This window comes from Leptidea sinapis, chromosome 24 (assembly GCF_905404315.1).
Source record: "Leptidea sinapis chromosome 24, ilLepSina1.1, whole genome shotgun sequence".
Lineage (NCBI taxonomy): Eukaryota > Metazoa > Arthropoda > Insecta > Lepidoptera > Pieridae > Leptidea > Leptidea sinapis.
The window spans coordinates 5,895,249-5,917,064 of record NC_066288.1 but is presented as its reverse complement, the minus strand read 5'-3'; the positions used below and the strand labels follow the sequence as shown (position 1 = coordinate 5,917,064).

Genomic DNA, 21,816 nt, shown 5'->3' with positions numbered 1-21,816 from the left:
CTGAAAAAAAAATAAACAAAAATAATTTGCGAGAATTCTTTTAACAAACTTTACACTCCGACCAAAATCAAAAGTTTAAATCAGGTTCTTAAGATACCAAAAAGAATCAATTGTTTATATTTAAAAAAAAATCAATCTTAATAATTTACCTAAACCTAATTGACATTTACCTTTTCAGGTAAATGTCAAAGTATTACCTGGTAACTTCCGTTGCCCAAACGTGGTGGTAGGAACAGTGCCAAGTTGTTGTTGCTCGGGAATCCTCGACCTCAACTCCATCAGGAAAGACAACTTCGGCTGACTTGCGCTTGGCGCCCCATAGTTACTTGGCGCCCCAAAGTTACTTGGCGCCCCATAGTTATTAGTCGCCCCAAAATTATTTGGAGCACCATAATTATATACGTCGTCTCTGTCCTCTTGTTTCGTATAATCAGCCTCGTTTCGCAAGGGCAACGTATCGGAGGAGAAATAACTTTGGGGCGACAGTTCATCATCATTCATGCCACCGGGATGTCTTATTATAGGCAATTCTTCGGTTTCTGTATTCACAGATGGCGCCCCACTTGTCGCCCCAGAGTTGTCCCTGTAGCCCTCATTCTTGAATGCCAAGTTGAAAGGTTTGACAGTGGGAACGCTATATTCCGGCGATGCCTTTTTGTTGAAGGTGCTGTGTTTTAGCTGAATATTGTTCGGATTGTGAGCTTCGTAAATGTCGAAGCTCTGCGTGTCTTCCAACGAGGAATTGAACTGGCTCTTCTCCATTGATTCCATGGATGTGGTTGATGCTAGCATTTTTTTGTAGTCAGAACCTTTTGTGAGTGTATCTGTAGAACGAGCACTCTGAAAAATAATAAAATTTAGGTTAAGATTAAGTTTTTAGGACGGTAACAAGTGAAAATTCAAAATATATATATATTTTAGTGAAACGATACATATTTGTTAATTTAATTGATAGTTATTTTAATTCTATAAGAATACGAGGTCTCAAAATTTCGAGCAACAGCCAACTTCGCAGAAATCTGGAAGGCAAAAGTTTCGATGAAATTACAGGTCAAAATAGGGTATGACAAGCCGGCCCGTACTCTAACGCTCTACAAGGCGCAGGTCCGGCTGCCAAGGAGTATTGTTCTCTTCTCTCGGAACACGTCTACTGCTGGACAAAAGTCTCCCCCAAAGATTTCCACGACGATCGGTCCTGTGCTGACCTCATCCAACGTATTCCGGCGATCTTGACCAGATCGTCGGTCCATGTTGTGGGGGCCTACCAATACTGCGTCTTCCGGTACGTGGTCGCAATTGTTGTCGAAATTAATTGCAATTACAAACCCGAAATTAAGCATACAAAAAAAGACTATCAGTTAATTTTACCAAAACTAATCAATCTACAGCGAATACCTCCTACGACGTAATAGAAAACAAAACATAAATTGTGATAATAATTGCTCTCTCGTCTACTGTCGGTCACCTCTGAAAAAGTTTATCTTTGAATAATTTACTAATCACGCATATAAAACCTTTTCAATTCTTTACGAAAAAGTATTTTTTTAATTAATCATAAAATAAAGTTGCACGACTCACCATTTGCGTCATCTTTCGCCTGTAAGTATTGTCGGGGAATCCCCCACCGATGCTACCGATGGACCTTACCGAGTGCAGCGACTGTCTGATGGAGTTTCTACGCTCGAGGCGCTGCAAGTGTCTGTGAAAATGACACTACACATTTACTGGTTGACCCAGGTTGATATTAACATATTACCAGTCCGCTGCCCGTATGAGCTTTATAAGAAATAGAAATAGTTATATATTTATTTACCATAGGGAGTGATAATAACATAACATATTGCAACAACAATTGGTAAACGGCATGGGGAGAAGAACTGAAACGAGACTCCCAGTCCATCTTTTAAATCATATAACAACTTCGCCTATTTAATATAATATTATATAGTTTTAGGTGACCTGTGCAGAACCAGACAATAACCATGTATCATTATCCTCTATATAATCTACTATACTGTAGTAAGTCTTCTTTGTCTAATAAGCTTTAATATATTTCTTGAATTTGTGCTCAATGAGTGCTAATCTCTATCGACTACAACTTCAGTTTCTCTTGATGTATTAAGCATAGAGGTCGACAGTTAGGCTATGCGTATGCTGAGACGCTGGCGATGCAGTGCAGCTCAGAACAGAATGAACGTATAGTATAAAAGGCATAAAAGGCATTTCTTTTCTAAAATTGATTCCTTTAGAATACTTTTTGATGTCATTTCTAATAACTACTAGATACTACTACCGCTCTGGAAACAAATGGCGCTCTGAGAGAGAAGAAGCGGCGCAAGAAACTATACTAGCATTCTTTTTTTGCGCTCTTTTCAATAAAAATATACAATATTGTACAGTCATTTCTATCGCTATAAAATAATCACAATCTAGTCCCAGGCTGTCCGATCATTTAGATATTCAGCAGTGGAGTAGTAGGATTAACGACAGAGCCATTTTTTTACAAAACATTTAAATTTATTTATAGATAATGCCTGAACAGTGGCTGGGACTTTGTTATAGAAGTGTATACATTTACCCTTAAAGCTATTATGTATCTTATGAAGCCTACTAGAATTAGTAACAAGCAATCCCTTATTTCTAGTGTTATAATAATGAAAATCACTATTAAAAGCAAAAGGTGACGATTTTTGTGAACGTATACGAACGTATAGCATAGAAGAAAAACATTTACGTGCGAGGTAGCGCTGCGGGTAGTTGTCGAAATTGATGAGCAAAATAATGTGAGTTCATTGCTCTGCAATAAATCGTCGCCTGCGTGTATATATAACAATGTGTCCGACAAAAGTAATATTTCCGTTGATTAACGCGAGTATTAAAACGCTTGTATTTGTAACTTTGTTTTTACATTCGTTTTTGTGCAAAAGTTACATTTTTATTTTTATTATTTAAGCTAACCCGCCGTTTCGTGACTTTTCTAGAGCACGTTTTCAGGGGGACTGCTAATGTAAATAATGTAAAAACACAGTTACAATTACATGCGTTTTTATACTTTTAAAATGTTTTATCTAAACACTAGTCGTTCCCTCCCGCTTCGCTGGGCGAATTTTAAAAGGAAATAAATTAATGACGGAATTCGAAATATAAGTAGCCATAAACCATCTAGGATAAATGTCGCATCGAATGGTGGTAGTTTCATGTCGATATGATCAGTGGTTTAGGCGTGATTGAGCCTCAAATAAAGACCATTTTCATTATATATATATCTATATATAGATATTTATTTCGGTCAACGGATCAGCCTTGCTATCCAACGCGGTAATGCTGCCAGTATTCTTGGTACGCTTCCACGTAATGATAGTTTTAATTTTATGTAGTCGTAGTATTGTAAATATAGTTATAAGATTTGTTCACTTAATAAAATAATATATAGATAGAAAGTAAGTAATTAAAGTATTACAGTACCTGTGTTTAGACTTGTAGTACCAGCACATGAGCGCTGCAGCTACCAACAAAACAGCTCCCACCAGCACTCCGATGAAAGCAACGGCCAGGGTGTCCGTCTGCCACGATAGTGGATCTATGGATATCTTTGGATCTGAAACAATACGGGTGGAATATAAAATATATGAGTCAATATAAACCAATATTAATCACCATCAACGAACAATATCAGCTTTAATATTGGAACGCTAATAGAGTTTTAATTTAAGCTTATAGATACATGTTTTCCAACTCAGGCACAAACTGCAGTAATATTTGAGCCCCTATTTGGCAAATTTCTTGTAACTCGTCTGATGTCGCAAAGGACCATGCATCGGCGGGAATAGTTACTAGCATTAGTAGCCCAAAGCCGTTTCATCACTAGAGTTCTTAGTGCAGTTATTTAATTTGAATCTAAAATTTATATTACCATCAATGGCAAAAAATATATTTAAAAAAACCCGCTGTTCGAGATTTAACCTTAATTTTAAAATTAGTGGATGACAGTCGTTGTACTGATGAAATAAATTTAACAAATGACTGACATCAAACCGTCCAATATGTGATTTTAAATCCAATTTTGAATAAAAATATTTGAATTTGAATAACAACACACGCCTAGACTTGGAAAAAATATGCATGTTCTTAGCGAGGGTCAAACTGGTAACCGGTTATTCGAATTGGGACTCGTATACCAACGCAAACAAATCGTCGGAACTGTGAGGCCGTTTCTCTGAGAACAGGAGGAGATAAGCCAGTAAGAAGTTCCTAGAAACTTCTGCTCTTCTGCGCAGAGCTGGATTGAACTAGTCAGGATTCATCAAGCACAATGGCCCAATATATAGTTTGCGTCCAGAAACAGGAGCCCAAATCACATTACTGCTTTAAAAGAGGAGTTAAGTGTATAAAGTTTTCACTCAAGTAATCACCTAGAAAATCTAACTGACATTAACATCATCAAATCCATTATATCACTAGAGATCTAACAGTGAAGTTATTTTTCATGAATTTGAAATTAATATGACCATCAATTAATGGAAGAAAAAAATATACTTAAAAGAAACCCGCTGTTTGAGGTTATTTTCATTTATTCCGCCAAAATATGGCATCTGTCTCCATCTCACTATTTCCCAGGTATCGTTAAACTTACCAATTTCACATATAAACGGATTCTTTTGCGTGCAATCCGTTACTTCGACCGTAGAGAACTCGAATGACGTGCACTGTGTGACGTAATCAATATGGTTGACCCACACGCGGTCGCCATATTGGTACCACTGATTCTGCTGTTTGATGAACTCGTAAAGAGCTGCGTAGTTTCCGCTCACATATGGCATTGAAGCGTTGTCAGACTGTAATAAAATATTATATTTTTTAGATTTGTTCTCACTTACATACTTTCATAGCTTTCCGAAAGTTGATCGCTGTATAGACATTTTTAATGATAAGTTCTCTGCTTTTCGGCATAAACTTCGGAAATGGATATGTTGCTAGACAGGACTTTAATATAAATTAGTATTTTAGTTCTGCCGTAGTAAAATAAGTTTTGTTAATTTTAATTCTATTCATTTTCACTTTACTTTACAGAAACTAATTATAAAATTGTATTTGAAAGTGAAACTTTTATTAAATCGTCTCAAACTTTTTCGTCTGTGTGTTGCGCGAAGGTCGGGCGGTGCCTAGAGTTCGCATATTGGATGAAATTGCGTTCGGGTGTGGAGATGGTTCGAACCCCACACACTTGATAAAGGTTTTTTATTTTATGAAAATGTAAAGCATAACATATATATTTGTTTTTTTTCTATGCTGATATTAATAATAATAATAATATTGACACACTTTTTACACAAATTATCTTGCCCCAAGTTAAGCATATATAGCCTGTGTTATGGGTTACAAGACAATGATATATTTAATGCAATATACTTACTTAAACATACATAAATTCATATAAACATACATAAATACGTTTAAACAGCCATGACTCGGAAGCAAACATTCATATTCATCATATAAATGCTTGCACCTACCGGGATTCGAACCTATGTTATTTTGTGAAAAAAAGTATCACTTGCATCGTGGTTTCACAAAACCACACAATTGCTTTTTTTAGTATTTCTTTGCATTGTTGCTAATAATGATAACGTGTGTTTAGATCCTGACCATGGGATCTTTGCACTGTCACACTCTCCTTACACACTTTGTTCAAATATGTGTGGTGTCGGTACTGCTCCTGACGAAAATGGGTATACTTCTAAAGTATGTTATACTGTATATAACAACCAACTTACCAAGCAAAACGTCCTGGCCTCTTCGTAAGTCATGGCAGCCCCGACGTACATATAACAGGTGCCCGCAACAGCTTCCCACCCGGGCGGGCACTTCCCCCCTCCCAGCACCGTCAAGTTGTTCATATAGAACGGTCGATAGTCAACCTCTAGCAGTAGAGGGTTGTCAGACTGGTCGCGGATACGGCCTGCTACGGCCAGGGATTCGTTGTAGCTCCAGTAATTGTGCTTCGCGTCAATTCGGGTGCGCCACAGATCTAGTGCACTGGAAGAGTCATTTGTATGAATATTTAAAAAAACGTGTGTGTGTTATGCAACTTTCTTCTTATGCAGTTCTGCCGTGAAGCAGTAATGTGTAAGCATTACTGTTTCGGACTGAAGGGCGCCGTAGCTAGTGAAATTACTGGGCAAATGAGACTTAACATCTTATGTCTCAAGGTGACGAGCACAGATATAGTGCCGCTCAGAATTTTTGGGGTTTTTTATGAATCCTGAGCGGCGCTGCATTATAATGTACAGGGCGTATCAATTACCATCAGCTGAAAGTTCTGCTCGTCTCACCCATTTGCCCAGTAATTTCACTAGCTACGGCGCCCTTCAGACCAAACACAGTAATGTTTACACATTAATGCTTCACGGCAGAGATAGGCGCCGTTGTGGTACCCATAATCTAGCTGGCTTCCTGTGCAAAGGAGCCTTCCACTGCTACTCACTCTAGTGAGTCAGATTAACTGACTAATTTCATGAAGCGTGGATTGAACGATGTTATTTGATGATTTTTTCCAGGACTGGAAGTAGTACACCAATAGAGCTTTTTTTTAATTAATAACAATAGCTATAAGCTAGGGTCGTCGAATGCTATGAAAACAATATTCAAATGATCGGGTCCTAAAGAATATCCACCACAGAGATTCCACATAGGCAGTCAATGAACAATTATTTACACCTGCTTCAGTTTGGTAAAGTGGTGAAACTGAGTCATCAATGATGCACCTACCCAATTACCCCCAAAACTACTACAATATCACAATGCCGGGTTCACGTATAAAGAAAAAAAGCGAAAGAGAGACCTTTTGATGGCTTTCCTTGACCTTGAGAGACCTTTTTATATTGAAATATTTCCAATCACATCGCAATGCGCCCGACACTGTTTGACATAGAGATGGAATTTCTAAAGTTATACCCGCAATTTTATTTCTGTTTCTACTTATCAGAAGTAGATTACCTTCATTTAATTACTTTGGGTAGGTTCCGTCAAAGCTGCAGATTCGTAGAGTAAACGAAAATTAATATAAAAAGTAAATAGTTAAATACACTCACCTCATTGCATTCGGGTTATAATCGAAAAAGCTATCCAGCGCGACATGCAACAAAAACATGCAGTTAACATCACCCCTACTAGCAATTCATTTCAAGATGGCCGACGACGAGCATAACAAAATGGCGTCATTGATACATAAGTCTGACAGCAACGCTATTGCGTTGCTGTCAGACTTATGATTTGGCGGGAGGTACAGGCCATCTTGAAATTAACTGCTTGTATACCTATGCTTAGTAATAATAAGCCCAGCTTAGCATTATATAAAAAATGGAGAACCCAATAAAAGAAAACCCATAAAGAAATGACAGTCTGAAAATGTCAGAAATCAATTTAATTATAAAAACGTATTAAGCATTTTACGTCATCTAAAAGTTGAAATTCAAGGGACCCGGAAAGAAATTGTGATATAGTTATAAGAATAAATTCGACAAATGTGGGTGAAATAATTAAATTATTCTAGTTATGGAGGGAATAGTACATTGTGATACAAGGGTGGAAAGTAGGATTATGCAAACGAGTCATTAGCATGCCCGAGCCGAAAGGAAGGGATATTAATGTGACAAGTTTTCCTACACCTACACCCCCGTGTATCACACGTCGTTTTTCAATACAGTTGAGGGAAATATTAATAAGGGAATCAAATAATTAAATAAGTTTATTTCAAAATAGGAACTTTCAGAAAATGGCGCGTTTTTGCAACTGGACTCTATTTACAACGAAACTAGGCAACGGGATCGTACGCGTATGCAATTTTTTGACAAATAAAAAAAATTGTTAAATTAAAATTGTTAGTTATATATTATGTAAAATAAACAACGTTTTAAGCGTCTGTTCGCTCTCAAACTTAGTAGGATTATACTTCGTCGCCATATTATAAATTACTATTTCCTGTAATTGCGCGTTTCATTCTAAACTAAATTTCAATTTTTACTTAGTCAGCTCCGCCTCTTATACATCAGTAGTGTTTACATCCTCTTTGATTGTCTGAAGCAAAACTCTGTCTACGCGTCTATTAAGCAAAGTTTTCGTTCAGTTGTGTTTTGACCGCGCTTTGAATATCCGAAAAAACTGTCTTTATAACAGCATTTCCAAGCTTCAAAAGGATGGAGTGTCGTATTTCAGGTAAGTGCCTTTAAATTAACAAATTTACGTAACTATTAGTCATTTTGCTACTAAATAATTACATTTCAATTGCTAAAACAATATACATCGCCAATCAAATTGATCAATGAGCTTCTTATGAGGGTACACAATAGATTTTTAACATTACAGCCATTAGAATGTATATTTTAATGTTATCTGTATAACTTAATGCATGCGTATATAAAACACTGCTCGGAAATTTTTGATGACCTTTTAATAGGCGATTGGGAGTTTATTTGTTTATAGTAAAAGAAGATAGAGACAACATTAATCGATTTCGCTTTGAAACACATTCGAGAGCTCAATACTACTAATACCATTATCATACATGCACATATTAACAACTCACATGGATCTGTTCACGGTGATCATTTCGTAGTCGTTATCGGGGTTGAAGAAGATATTGTCGATGTAATGCTGGCCAGCCGTCCCCGCTACCACAGTCGCACGACCGTCGCGATCCAACGCGTAGTTCCTGAAATGTAGAAAAGTCACTGTAATATACGCCTACGAAATTCATTTTATAGTCGACTAGTAAAACAAGGCCACACACCACTGTGGCTCATTCTAATAGTATATGAGCGAAATTGCCAAATGAAAATTTTTCTACTATCCTGTGTACAGGCCTGTATGTATGAATACATTGCCTCTCTACAATTCACTCAATATTGAAATAAGGCGCCATTGTAGTACCCAAGTAGCCGGTATCCTGTTGTGCAAAGGTAACTCTATGTATGAGAAAATTGTCTCTCTGGAACTCACACAATATTGTAATAAGGCGCCACTGTAGTACCCAACTAGCCGGCATCCTGTGCAAAGGTAACTTTATGTATGAGTAAATTGTCTCTCTAGAACTTACTCAATATTGAAATAAGGTGCCGCTGTAGTACCCAACTAGCCGGCATCCTGTGCAAAGGTAACTCTATGTATGAGTAAATTATTTCTCCTGTGCAAAGGTAACTATGTATGAGTAAATTATCTCTCTAGAACTCACTCAACATTGTAATAAGGTGCCGCTGTAGTACCCAACTAGGCGGCATCCTGTGCAAAGGTAACTCTATGTATGAGTAAATTATCTCTCTAGAACTCACTCAATATTGTAATAAGGTGCCGCTGTAGTTCCCAACTAGCCGGCATCCTGTGCAAAGGTAACTCTATGTATGAGTAAATTATCTCTCTAGAACTCTCTCAATATTGTAATAAGGTGCCGCTGTAGTACCCAACTAGGCGGCATCCTGTGCAAAGGTAACTCTATGTATGAGTAAATTGTCTCTCTAGAACTCACTCAATATTGAAATAAGGTGCCGCTGTAGTTCCCAACTAGCCGGCATCCTGTGCAAAGGTAACTCTTTGTATGAGTAAATTGTCTGTCTAGAACTCACTCAATATTGAAATAAGGTGCCGCTGTAGTATCCAACTAGCCGGCATCCCGTGCAAAGGTAACTCTATGTATGAGTAAATTATCTCTCTAGAACTCTCTCAATATTGTAGTACCCACCCGCTGTAGTACCCAACTAGCCGGCATCCTGTGCAAAGGTAACTCTATGTATGAGTAAATTATCTCTCTAGAACTCTCTCAATATTGTAATAAGGTACCGCTGTAGTACCCAACTAGCCGGCATCCTGTGCAAAGGTAACTCTATGTATGAGTAAATTGTCTTTCTAGAACTCACTCAATATTGTAATAAGGCGCCGCTGTGATACCCAACTAGCCGGCATCCTGTGCAAAGGTAACTCTATGTATGAGTAAATTATTTCTCCTGTGCAAAGGTAACTACATGTGCCTGCATATATGATTCCTTTTCTCTCAACAATTCACTTAATATTCAAATAGGAAGCAGGCTACTTACTTATAGAATCCATTATGCGAGGTAGTCTGGTAGATCGGTAGCCGCACCTTATCGAAGCCTGACACCTCAAGTATCCTCAGGCCCGTGTTATCATGAACGTAGTTGTGAGTGAAGTTGGAGACCACCTGCCGCAGAACTATCACGTCCTTATACTGGACTCGGTTACGGGTTATGTAGTTCCGGTATATTGTCACTTCTTGGTACGGGGAGGACTGGCGACCTGATAAGGAATTTAGTTATTATTATTCAATAGATTTTTCGTACAAATTTATTTGTTGTATTTTTTTTTATTTATTAAATTATTTGCAGCAAATACAGACTTTTGTTCTACAGAGTTACGAAATGATAAAATATTGATGTATATTATCTACCCTCACTCTAACTTGAAAATACTAATAAAATTGAGATAAGAGGTGTTTGAAAATTCATATATGTGTGTTTTCAGTTCTGGAAGTGAATAAATACTGGACTGGTATTAACCACCTGAAGAGAGAACACAATGTTTATATTGTGAATTCATGTGCAGTATTTGCAGACTGCAGTATTGGAATTAATAATTCATTATTAATTCAGACATTCATCTCGCTCACTGTACATATACTACAAGCATTCTGACATTATTCCCGCGCATTATTCCGCGATCAAGTCACACTAAGGGTTTGCGCTCAGAAGAGTGTTTAGCGCGGTGAGGGTTTTTTTTATGACAATAAGGGTAGAAACGAGCAGGACGTTCAGCTGATGGTAATTGATACGCCCTGCCCAATACAAAGAAGTGCCACTCCTGATTCTTGAAATACCCAAAAATTCTGAGCCGCACTACAATTTCGCTCGTCATCTTGAGACATAAGATCTTAAGGGAAGTGAAGTCTTATTTGCCCAGTAATTTCACTAGGTACGGCGCCCTTCAGACCGAAACGGCAGAAATAAACGCCGTTGTGGTACCCATAATCTAGCCGGCATCCTGTGCAAATGAGCCTCCCACTGGTACACCGCCTCCCACTGGGTACGGGTTATATATATATATATATGTGACTGTGCATCCGCTACTGCACCCCTCTGCGGAACTGCATGTTCATGCCTACAGTTACGGAGGTATTTCTTCGGAACAAAAAACCGACACAGCTTATATTAGTGATACTCGGGAGCATCAATATATATTGACAAGGCCTTAGTGTAGGTAACGATTAAAATTTCTTGCCATAACTAAGGGTGTACAAAATTAAACAACAAAACATCTCATTTCGTCGATGGAAGCGCGTGTAATCGCATCTAATCGCATCATTCGCGTCTCGCTAAGCGCGCATAGACCCTCACTGACAAACAACACGCAGTTGTGTTGAGCTATAAGTACTTATATCAAGCGGTATGTACCAAAGCAGGTAGCTTGGTCATGGTTACACTCGAAAACAAAAATATTATATCAAATTAATAGTAAAAACTTACTTTTAAACTGATTTAATCAAAACAAACTTTTAAACTGTTCTTGTGTATATGGAAATAAAAATAAACTTTAACGTTGACAGGAAACTGAAATTAGGTACCCCTCTTTATAAACAATGTTAAAGTACCCACAAAATATAGAGTTCTTAAATTTTCGAAGTATGCAATACTAAGGTTGCGTTAGTTAACCTATTACTTACGGTAATAATTTTAACTTCATATTTGTTATCATACTCATAATAAACCGTATTTATAAGAATTGCTATTGTAACAGTGGTAGGTAGTTTTATAAAGAATATGTGCAGATATTTCTAAGGATTACACGTACTTGAAGAGTTGGTTGTACAGTATCAGCGTTACGATTGTGTGAGTGAAAGCTAGCAAATAATATTCTTCAAAAAGATGGATGAAGTACCTTCAGCTTGTAGGCAAGGCAGGTCATGGTTGCCAAGAAACAGGTTGTTGTGTATCCAGCCGCGGAGAGAGGTGGCTGATCCCCTGGAGTCAGCGCGAAGTAACAGGCCACCCACGTTATTCCGGACCAAGTTATTCTGGAATACATACAAGATAAATCTCAATCGAGCGCTTATAGTTCCCTCTTTTCGATAGGAATTATAATGACTCCACTGACGAACGTCTCTCCGTCTAACGTAACAAATAAATAAAAAAAACTGTTGCCGCGATCACAACGAATCATAAAAATCAAGATAGCGGATTTCAAAATGGCCGCTATGCAAATAAAGAAATTGTTTATTTTCACAAGTATACCACCGTAAATATAGTACAGACAAGTCCTTCACCGGTGGTTTGAACAACTATTCACTTCATGAATTTAATAACAGAGTCTATTTTATCCAAATGTTATCAGTTTTTGAAGTCAAACTTCTATAGAAACGTTGTAATCTGAAACTCGATGAAACGAAAAAGCAAGACGATTGAGGCGCCCGCGCCGTTGCCAACTATTATTTATAAAACTATTATTTTTGGCCGCCGCGCAAAATTATAATATCAACAAAATGGATATCGTATCCGAGGTTCTCGAGGGTGCTTTGGGATCATTGATATATATAAATGTTAATCTCTGCTTTAGTGAAATAAAGTTTATTAGCTAATAGCACACAGGCTATGCCTAATTTGGAGAATTTGTATGAAACTGGGTAAATTATTCTTAAAAAAAGGAAAGAAAAGCCATTTATTCAATTAGATCAACATGACACTTGTGAATGTCGAACATTTCACAACGACTTGATTTGAATGATACACAAAAATTACTAAACGTCTTGACTTACTCATGTGAGTTAAAAAAAAATAGAAAAAGAAGTGATTAATCATCAAAAAAACTCAAAAGAGTAACGAGTGCAGTAGATGTATAAATTCGCATATATTGTAATTAAGTAAAGGTATTATGCGAACAATTATATATTTTTTCTTCTCCTCTACTTTTATGTGTCCTTCACACAGCCACGATCAGTAATATAAGTATATGCTTTATTGAGTATTAAAAAGTATATACTCTATGACCCAAAAGAGCATTGTTTACTGTACGTATAGGGTATGTTCCCATAAGCACTGCGAGCACTGCATAGTGCTATCACTATAAAAAAATTCGTTCCGTTATGAACTGGCAGTATACAGCCGCAGTACCCTAGGGAAATATATGACATCATAAATCTCCGCCATATTCTACTGTGAGCACTGCCGTTTTGGAGGTAAGGTACTCGCAGTACTCTGATCACGTGATCAGTCAAAACCACTCGAGTGCCTAACGTTTTATAAACAATACCTACAGTTTAATCCCAAATATTTTTAATTTGACAGTACTCCAGCAACAGTTTTTGTTTTGATAAACTAGAAAACTTTAATACACTCATTTGAATGCTGCGTCCAAAAATGCTGCTGACAGTATACGGAATAAAGGAACGGCTTCACAGTATACTAAATTGACGTCACACTGTACAGTGGTGGCAGTGCGTATCGGAACATACCCATAATGTCATACCCAAAAAAGCACTGTAATTGTTTTGGTGCCACAGACAACTAAATCAAGGTTAGGTGTTCAATGAAATATTAGGGAATACCACAGAGTAGGTATGGATACTGACGTATGTTATACGTAGTATATACTATACATAATTAATAAATACATAATTTTGTCATATTGAAATCATTAGACTAAATATTTAAACATCAACTAAAGAAAAAAACTTGTTAATATAATTTGCCAAGATGCTGCTAGGTATATTTTGTAAACTTTTCCAAGTTGGCTGTATGTGTGTACCATTCCCATTCCTTGAAGAAAAAATGAAACCACTCACCAAAAAAAGTATGTATACAAAATATTTCCTTTTTTAAGCGGCAACCCGAAAATTTATGATTATTGTTTGTTTAATTTTTGTTTTGTTTAATATTACTTAGTCGTAGGAAGAATACTGTATGCGACACGTTGTATAACTAGGTCAAAAACACGAGTGGTACGCAATGAATATCGCCACGAGTGTGCTACCCTCATTATACAACTGTTGCATAAAATACTATAAAACTAATACCTATTAGCTAATAATTCTTTGTTTCATTTTTTATAATAACAAATAGTGCTACTGACCCTAAAGACAAGTGACTGCGTGTTCTGTACATCCACGCGTACTGCTGCCTGGCAGGTGGTGAAGTTCCCGTACAGTTTAAGACAGTTGTTGGTGAATTCATTCCTGATGATGGCGACGAGAGGATTCACTTCACCCACGGATTGATATGTGATCGCTCCATCACGATTGCGAAGGAATTCACTGCTCGATATATTGTGTTGGACGTCGCGGTCTGAAATAGGATTATTATTATATTTACAATAATTATTATTACAATTTTTTAATATTATCAATATTACTGACATGAAATTATTGTATTTATAAGTAACGTAAGTAAAGTAAGTGAATAACTTTATTCTAAGTACTCAATAACTTTTGTATTAATTTACATTAACTTTTTTGATTTACTCGTGTAAGGCATTGACTATTTGACGTTTGAGTATGTTTGTTGCATCATTTTACATAATATATTGTAATTGAAATGATTTGTAAATCGATGGAAATGTAAATCCTGATATAAAAGAGTGGCAATGAGTTTCTTGCTACTTCTTCTCATTAGCTCAACCCTTTACGGAGTTGCGGTAGATTCAATAAGAAAAATATTTTTTTGACATTCATAAGTGTCATTTCACTGACCTACATGAATAAAGTGATTTTAATTTGATTGATTTGAACGAAAAAGCGTTTAAGTAACGAAAACTGATAAAATTCGGAAAACATATAAAAATATATATATTAAACTTGGATAACGTATCATTTAGGATACGTTTCATCAAAAAAAGCGCGTACACCTTCCTTAAAGGCCGGCAACGCTCTTGTGATTCCTCTGGTGTTGCAAGAGAATGTGGGCGGCGGTGATCACTTAACACCAGGTGACCCGTACGCTCGTTTGTCCTCCTATTCCATAAAAAAAAAACGTTTCATCCCTTGTGAAAGATTTTTATTTAACATAATCTTCATTTGTCTGTGGACAGGAGTGGACAGATGTGCTAGCATAAGGAAGTAGTTTAAAAATTATTTATTGCACATGTGGGTATACAAAATTGTTTTTTATAAGAAGGAATAATATCATATAAATAAAAATAGATATATGAATACTTACTAAATCCAATAGCAGATATCGGCAGCGTGACGATCTCAGCAATGAATCCATGTACAGACGACGCGCCATTCGCGAACAGTTTTACACTCAAACTTGCGCCGTCAGTTCTGAATAACTTCTTTTCGTCTGGCGAACCGTTCTCTAGATATCCGATTTGAGGTGCAGTCACGTTATAAATATCTCCAGCATACAACGTTATAGAATCTCGTTTTCCATAATTTAATGTGTGATTGAAGAGATTGAATTGCAGAAGTCGGAATCCAAAAGGTTTTACCCGAAACATGCTTTTGAATATTTTCACGCAGTTAACTGGATTGTTGTCATACTTATAATACAATAGTACTCTTTCTTCAACTGTTATTACTTTTGTGCTATCACAAATATCGATCAGTGAGAACAGGTGATACGGAAGATTGAGTTCCTTCAAGGGCGTAAAACTGGATTCTTCCGATTCTCTCCCTTCGCCGTTTAAGGATATAGCATTTACTCCTTCGCCAAGTATATCACTAATCGAATTGAATGTCATACTAATGGTATCAGTGGGAGAAACAAGGTTAATTCCGTGATGAGCACATTTCGTTATATTTACATTACGTATTTGTGGATTCTTTATAATACTTTGAATAGCTGGTGATTTTTCATTATGCAAAATCCCAGCACCATTTATATGAATATGTCGAAGAATACTTTCAGCTTTCTTCAATGTTTCATGAGTGTGATGATCGTGTATTCTATGCTCATATAGAGAATATTCAAATTCAGGATTAGTGAATCTTATTCCACCCCAATAATTTAGGTTCTCGTCTAAATTTCTTGTACCGCAGTGGATGAATATGAAATCCGAATCCCACTTACATTCATGCCTATGGCCGTATAGCTGTCCATTTAGCCGTATAGGACAGCTGTCGTAACGGTCTTCCGTTCCCACACATTGCAGAGGCTCAGGCCAAGACCAAATTCTCGACAGAGAGTTGCTGTGATACTCAATACGTTTATCGTGAGCAAAAAATACATTTATAGGATCAAAACCTAACTCACGGCAAACAACTTGAGCATTTCTCTCCGTAAAACGACTATCACACATCGGAACCCACTGTAATGTAGTTTTATTGTAATACTCTAAAAAACCTTCGTTATTTCTTTCGATTTCATTATCATTACTTGAGCAATTTCTTGAAGTACACAACCGAATTGTGTTTTGGACTACTAACATTTCTAATTGCCTCTGTTGTCTGTGCTTATTATTCTGAGTGTAATATTGCCCCGATTCTCGTTTTTTCTGTCGACTTTCAGAATCACTCTTTGAGCTGATTGGTCTCATTATAATTGGCTGACGAATGTGTCCAATAGCATTTAACGTACCCATTACTAAGATGCCTACGCTGGGAGCAAACTCTAAAATTACACCTGGATTTATAGTGAGGGTAACTTCTGGCATAACTGTTATATCTGATTTTATAGCATACGGGGTCAGTCGTGGCTCTAGAGCAAAATCGGATGTTAGTCGACCACCAAATTCATTTAAGTCTATAGCCCTTTCTGGACTAAAAGTAACTGAAACGCTAGAATCGAAACTGTCTTCAAGTAAATAAGGCAAGTATGTGGCAACAGCATGATTGTTCCAATCATCAAAATCAAATATTTGTTTTCTGATTATCTTTTCATCATCGCTACCCCACCAATTTTCAGTAACATCTAGAAGGTTATTAATCTTTGCTGTTTTTATACCAGCTACTAAGCTATACTCGTGGGCGTTATTTCCGAACAGATTTCTTGTGACTTTAACCTTTTGTATACCTTTAAAGCCTATAACATAAGTTGGATCTCCAGTTCCCATTATTGCACCCCGATTTACAAGAGAAGTATATATGTTACTTTTTATTTGATTGTAAACAAAGACTGCATATACAAATCCCATTATCTCACTTTGACTGTCCATATAAAATTGAACCATGTACTGTCCATTATTTCTTTCCATTAAGTTACCATCAATTTTCATTTTCTTTTCCATACCTTTAATAGAAATTAAGCCGGGCCTGCAAATGTTGTCAGTAAAAATGTTTTTGGTAATATTGATTGCTGCAAAATGGCCATCAATTATAATTCCAAAATTATTATTATTACGCCAGGTATTATTATTCATATAAACTGAGTGAGTAAAGTTTTCATTGTACTGCCATACGTATGGTAATGCAATGTCAAATCCACCATAAATATTTCTTTCTATAGTATTATCTTGAAGAACATAGTGATACAAATTATTAGAACTTCTCAAATCACGTGCAAAATGATAAATTCCTTTACCGTTATCAGTTATTAAGCTGTTATTGATCATTAAGGTTATTTCCGTGATATTACTATCGTGAATGTCCCAGAAAGGCGTATTCACATAAATTGCTTCTTCTTTATTATGAGATATATCACAGTTAATTAACTTTATTGTTTCATTGGCCTTTCTTAGAAAATGATCTCCGATTTCGTTTAAGTACCGATTATAATATAGCGCTTTTATACCTTTCGTATTTCCTTTAATTTTTGTATTCACAACCTGTAATGTTGGAATAGGTCCTTTGATAATTCTATTTCGTAAGCTTTGGACAGGCGCAATAATTGCACTCACTACTAGCACTACACCTCCTAAAGCATTATTTCCGCTCTCATATTTAAGAACAACTCCAAATGTATTACTAGTGGTAGGGAACGTAGAAAGATCTCGGTCGAGGCACCATTTCGTGCTAGCCACATTAATATTTTGAGAGTCGTAAATACAGATACTTTCAGTTGAAAAATTATGAATTGGATTCAAAAGTTGTAGTCCGAGAACATAACCAGGATTACAATTAATATTATAAGTTTTTGCTAGGTTTTCTCCTGATTGTCTTGAAAACACTAAGTGTCTAGTTTCTCCATTAGCTAATGATATGTCTGTTTGGTATTCAGGTATAATAATAGGACGATAACTTAATTCATCTAAATTGAAACCTGGATCCAAATTGAACCAGCCAGCTATTTCTCTTTGCTGAGGACCAGTTATGTGGGGATTGTGGGAAATTCCAGCAACTTTGTTATTTTCAATAATAGAACTGTAAATTTTTAAACCTAACTGTTTGAAACTGATTCCACTGCCTTTGTTATTACTAAAATCAGAATTTCTGACAGTATTTACAGCATCCGCGCCATATAAATCAGAATATAATATTCCCAATCCATCATGGTAATTATTTATAATTCTTACGCTTTCCAAACCATGGCGAGAAAAGTCAATTTGCAAAGCTGGTTTAAACATATTACTTGAGTAATCTAACAGGCCCGCTTTTTCAATTGATACATACTGCAAATCTGCTCTTTCAGCGATTACACTGAACCTTACTCCAGCCCAACTAGTCTCATAGCACCTTATGCCTACATCGTTTTCATGCGTACAGGAGTTTTCAAAACTATCAATTGTTTCTGCTTTACATTTTGTAATGTCATTATCAAACTCAGTGCATTCTACATTAGAAAGAATAATATTTTCCGTAGTTCCTGCATTTGGAATTTCATTGGGTTCTAAAAACCAATCATCGGGGTTCAAAACCAATCCAAGTTGGTTACATACCAAAGCTGCATTAATTATGTTCCACTTGTAGTTACACACAGTTCCCCATTCGCCATCCAATCGTACCTGTAGCCGACCTTCATATTGCGTTCTTCCTCCTAAAAGTCTAACGGGAATTACTGGCTCCACATATCCAGGAGTAGTGATATCTATTTCTGTATCCGTTTCGTATATTGTATCATTACTCATAATGACTTCCTCTTTTAATGTAAAAGTAATGTCATTTGGTCGTTTTCCTCTAGCATCTAATTTTCCTGCGACCATTATACCAATAGAGGGAGGAAATTTTAATGTCACTCCAGATTGTATAACTAGCTTTCCACCTGGTCGAATATTAATATCTTTAATCACATCATACTCGCCTTGGCGTAATATTTCGATTCCTTCTACTTCTCCCCCAACAACATAAGTACCCGGTGCATTAAACTGAGGCACATACAACGAATTATAGTTTACTTGAGTGGCACCTGGATTACTACTGTGTAGTAAATAAGGCATATAGGTAATTTTAGCTAAATTAAATCTGTCTTTCCTATGGAACAATCTGTTGTAGACTTTTTCTTCTTCACCGGAACCCAGCCAGTTATAAGTGCAATTGAGTGTTTTGCTTTGGTCTTCCACGTGTGATCCAATTTCATATTGAGATTCAGGATTATTTATTATATTTCGGAAAACATCGATATTACTTGACGCCAAAACTATAGTTGCCGCCACCCTGCTTCTAGGAATAAGCTGTGGAGGGGTCCCATCTAAGGGTTCAAACTGTTCCTTAACTTTATTTTCTCTTAAATAATTTCTAGAAAATAGTATATATTGTATAGAACTATAAGGTGATAACCCGAGATTCACAACAAAAGGTCCCCGATTTCCGAAGAAATAGTTATGTTGAATGAAAAATGTAGCAGGTAGCATTTCAAACTCCTCTATATATTTTCCTTCGATTCTGTTCAAAATTAGAATGGCTCCATATTGTCCTTGTTCAAAATTATTATACTCTATCCTTCCCATAATATTTAATGCTGGTTGTATTTTTATGGGTATCCATTGATTTTGATAAAAACGATTGTGTCCTATCTGTAGACTCAAATATCTTTGAGGGTCAGTACGCAACCAACACGTAGACACTTCAATTGTACTATCGGAGCTAGAATTAAACCAATTGCCCGTGATATTGACCCAACTATCGCTGCAAAAGTTCCCGTGCATAATTCCAACTTCAAGGTTTTTGAATATTTCCGAATACTCAACGACAGTGGTTTGATTTATTGGTATATATTCCGTCTCCTGTGTATTGTTCAACCACACTGCAACGCCGTATCCTTGATTAGAACTTATGATACTTCTAGATATATTTCTATTACCTCCAGTAACAGTGATATTAATACCATCACCTTGATTGAATGATATCCGGCTTTCTGTTACATTGACATCACCAGTGCCACTAGATACATGTATTCCAGCAACATGATTATTATTAGAAATAGAAGTTCGGTGAACATGTATCTGTGAACGTAAATTTTCTATAGCTACACCTCTTCCGTTATTGTCTGAAATTATCGAATCAGTCACGTTCAAATCATAAGTTTTACTGATTCCTGAAGTCAGTCTTAAGAACCCTATTATGTCTGTCCGAGTGTCTGCATGAAATCGTACGTACATTCTGCTCCGTGTAGAAGTCACACTTTGAGGTCGTGTATGATTTCTAATGCTAAATGACATCAATAATTTATCGTCAGCGGTTAGGCCATCGTAAATGTATATACGACCAGTGTGATTTTTATTCGTTAGAACTTTTATAAAACTTAATGTCAATACATGATCAGGTCGCGTGTAAAATTTCTGATGGCAATTTCGTTCCATATTAGAATATCTAGATTGTTCTATAGACATAAGTATAGGGAATGTTTGGCTTGGCGTAGATGCTAAAGTACATAGATCGAAGACTTCAGCACGATCGAATCGCTCATCGATATTTAGTTCGTGCACCACGTATTTGATGCCGTCGCCACCATTGTCGTGAATAAAACAGTTTTCTATCTTTGTCATGCCGTATGTTGAGTTTACATAAACGCCATAACCTCTATTATTCTGTATTGTGCAGTTATTGATAATTATGGGAGCGTTCGGTGAGGTAACATTGATTGCATTGAAGGCGGATCGTGATATTTCGATGTCGTCCATTACTGGTGGAACACCAATTACATCTATTGCGCTCGTTGCATTGTTATCCCTACCCAATCCTGCATTTCTAATGATTACATGTGAAAGTCGTGACATTGAAGTTGGGACATACAGAGTATTAGAAGCTGTAAGTATCCTTTCAAAAACCGCACTTTCATAGCGAATGCCTCGCCAATGTACCCCGGATCTTCTCAATTCATTGTCGTCGTGGTGAGGCAAACATTGAATAGCTAGGTCAGGATGGAAATCACAAACTCCGGATCCAAGTTGTCGTGACTGCCAATCACATTGAAATAAATCGTATTCTGTTCCTTTACACTTTGGTTCTTCGAATAATAGCCGTGCTCTCCGACCGGGCTGTCTGTCCATCCAATTGTAAAATGTTCCTCCCATAAAACCTAGTTGTCTACAAGCCGTTTCTATATCGTTGATTGTCCAACTAAAAATAAAAAAAAAATAAAAAATTATAGTAGAGCAAAGGTAAATTATTATGATACATTTACGATAATTTATTCAAATTAATTATAATTAACCGAAAAAATATTCATACAGTTTATTTTAATAGCTCTTATGAAATATTTGATATTTAAAACGCTTTTTAACTTTGCTAATTATTCATATATTGAATGCAGCACTTAACTAAATAATTTATTTTGTAAGTAAATATATTACAGCTATTGTAAAATACCAATGAGTATTTAAAAAAGTGACCGTTGAGTTTCACTTATGTTCTTTTCCACGAGCGCTACCTTATCCGAACATAGTTATGGTAGATTCAGTAATTTAAATATTTATAATGACGCGTCCCAAGCGCTTAGTTTAAGTCTG

General features: G+C 36.5%; 1 protein-coding gene across 2 annotated transcripts in view; it reads right to left on the bottom strand.

The window, feature by feature from the left end:
* LOC126971542 (protein bark beetle) overlaps positions 1–21,816 on the bottom strand; it is a 65,957-nt gene that overhangs the window by 3,213 nt on the left and 40,928 nt on the right. Inside the window, exons 3-13 of one of the 2 annotated variants that reach the window (XM_050817827.1) lie at positions 15,210–21,427; positions 14,128–14,339; positions 11,941–12,076; positions 10,086–10,305; positions 8,585–8,710; positions 7,092–7,121; positions 5,775–6,036; positions 4,634–4,835; positions 3,466–3,598; positions 1,579–1,699; positions 198–840 (exon numbers count right to left, since the gene is read on the bottom strand). In XM_050817827.1, the coding sequence (XP_050673784.1) occupies positions 198–840; positions 1,579–1,699; positions 3,466–3,598; positions 4,634–4,835; positions 5,775–6,036; positions 7,092–7,121; positions 8,585–8,710; positions 10,086–10,305; positions 11,941–12,076; positions 14,128–14,339; positions 15,210–21,427 (8,303 nt within the window). The remainder of the gene's footprint in view (positions 1–197; positions 841–1,578; positions 1,700–3,465; positions 3,599–4,633; positions 4,836–5,774; positions 6,037–7,091; positions 7,122–8,584; positions 8,711–10,085; positions 10,306–11,940; positions 12,077–14,127; positions 14,340–15,209; positions 21,428–21,816) is intronic. The other variant, XM_050817828.1, reaches the window with a different exon arrangement.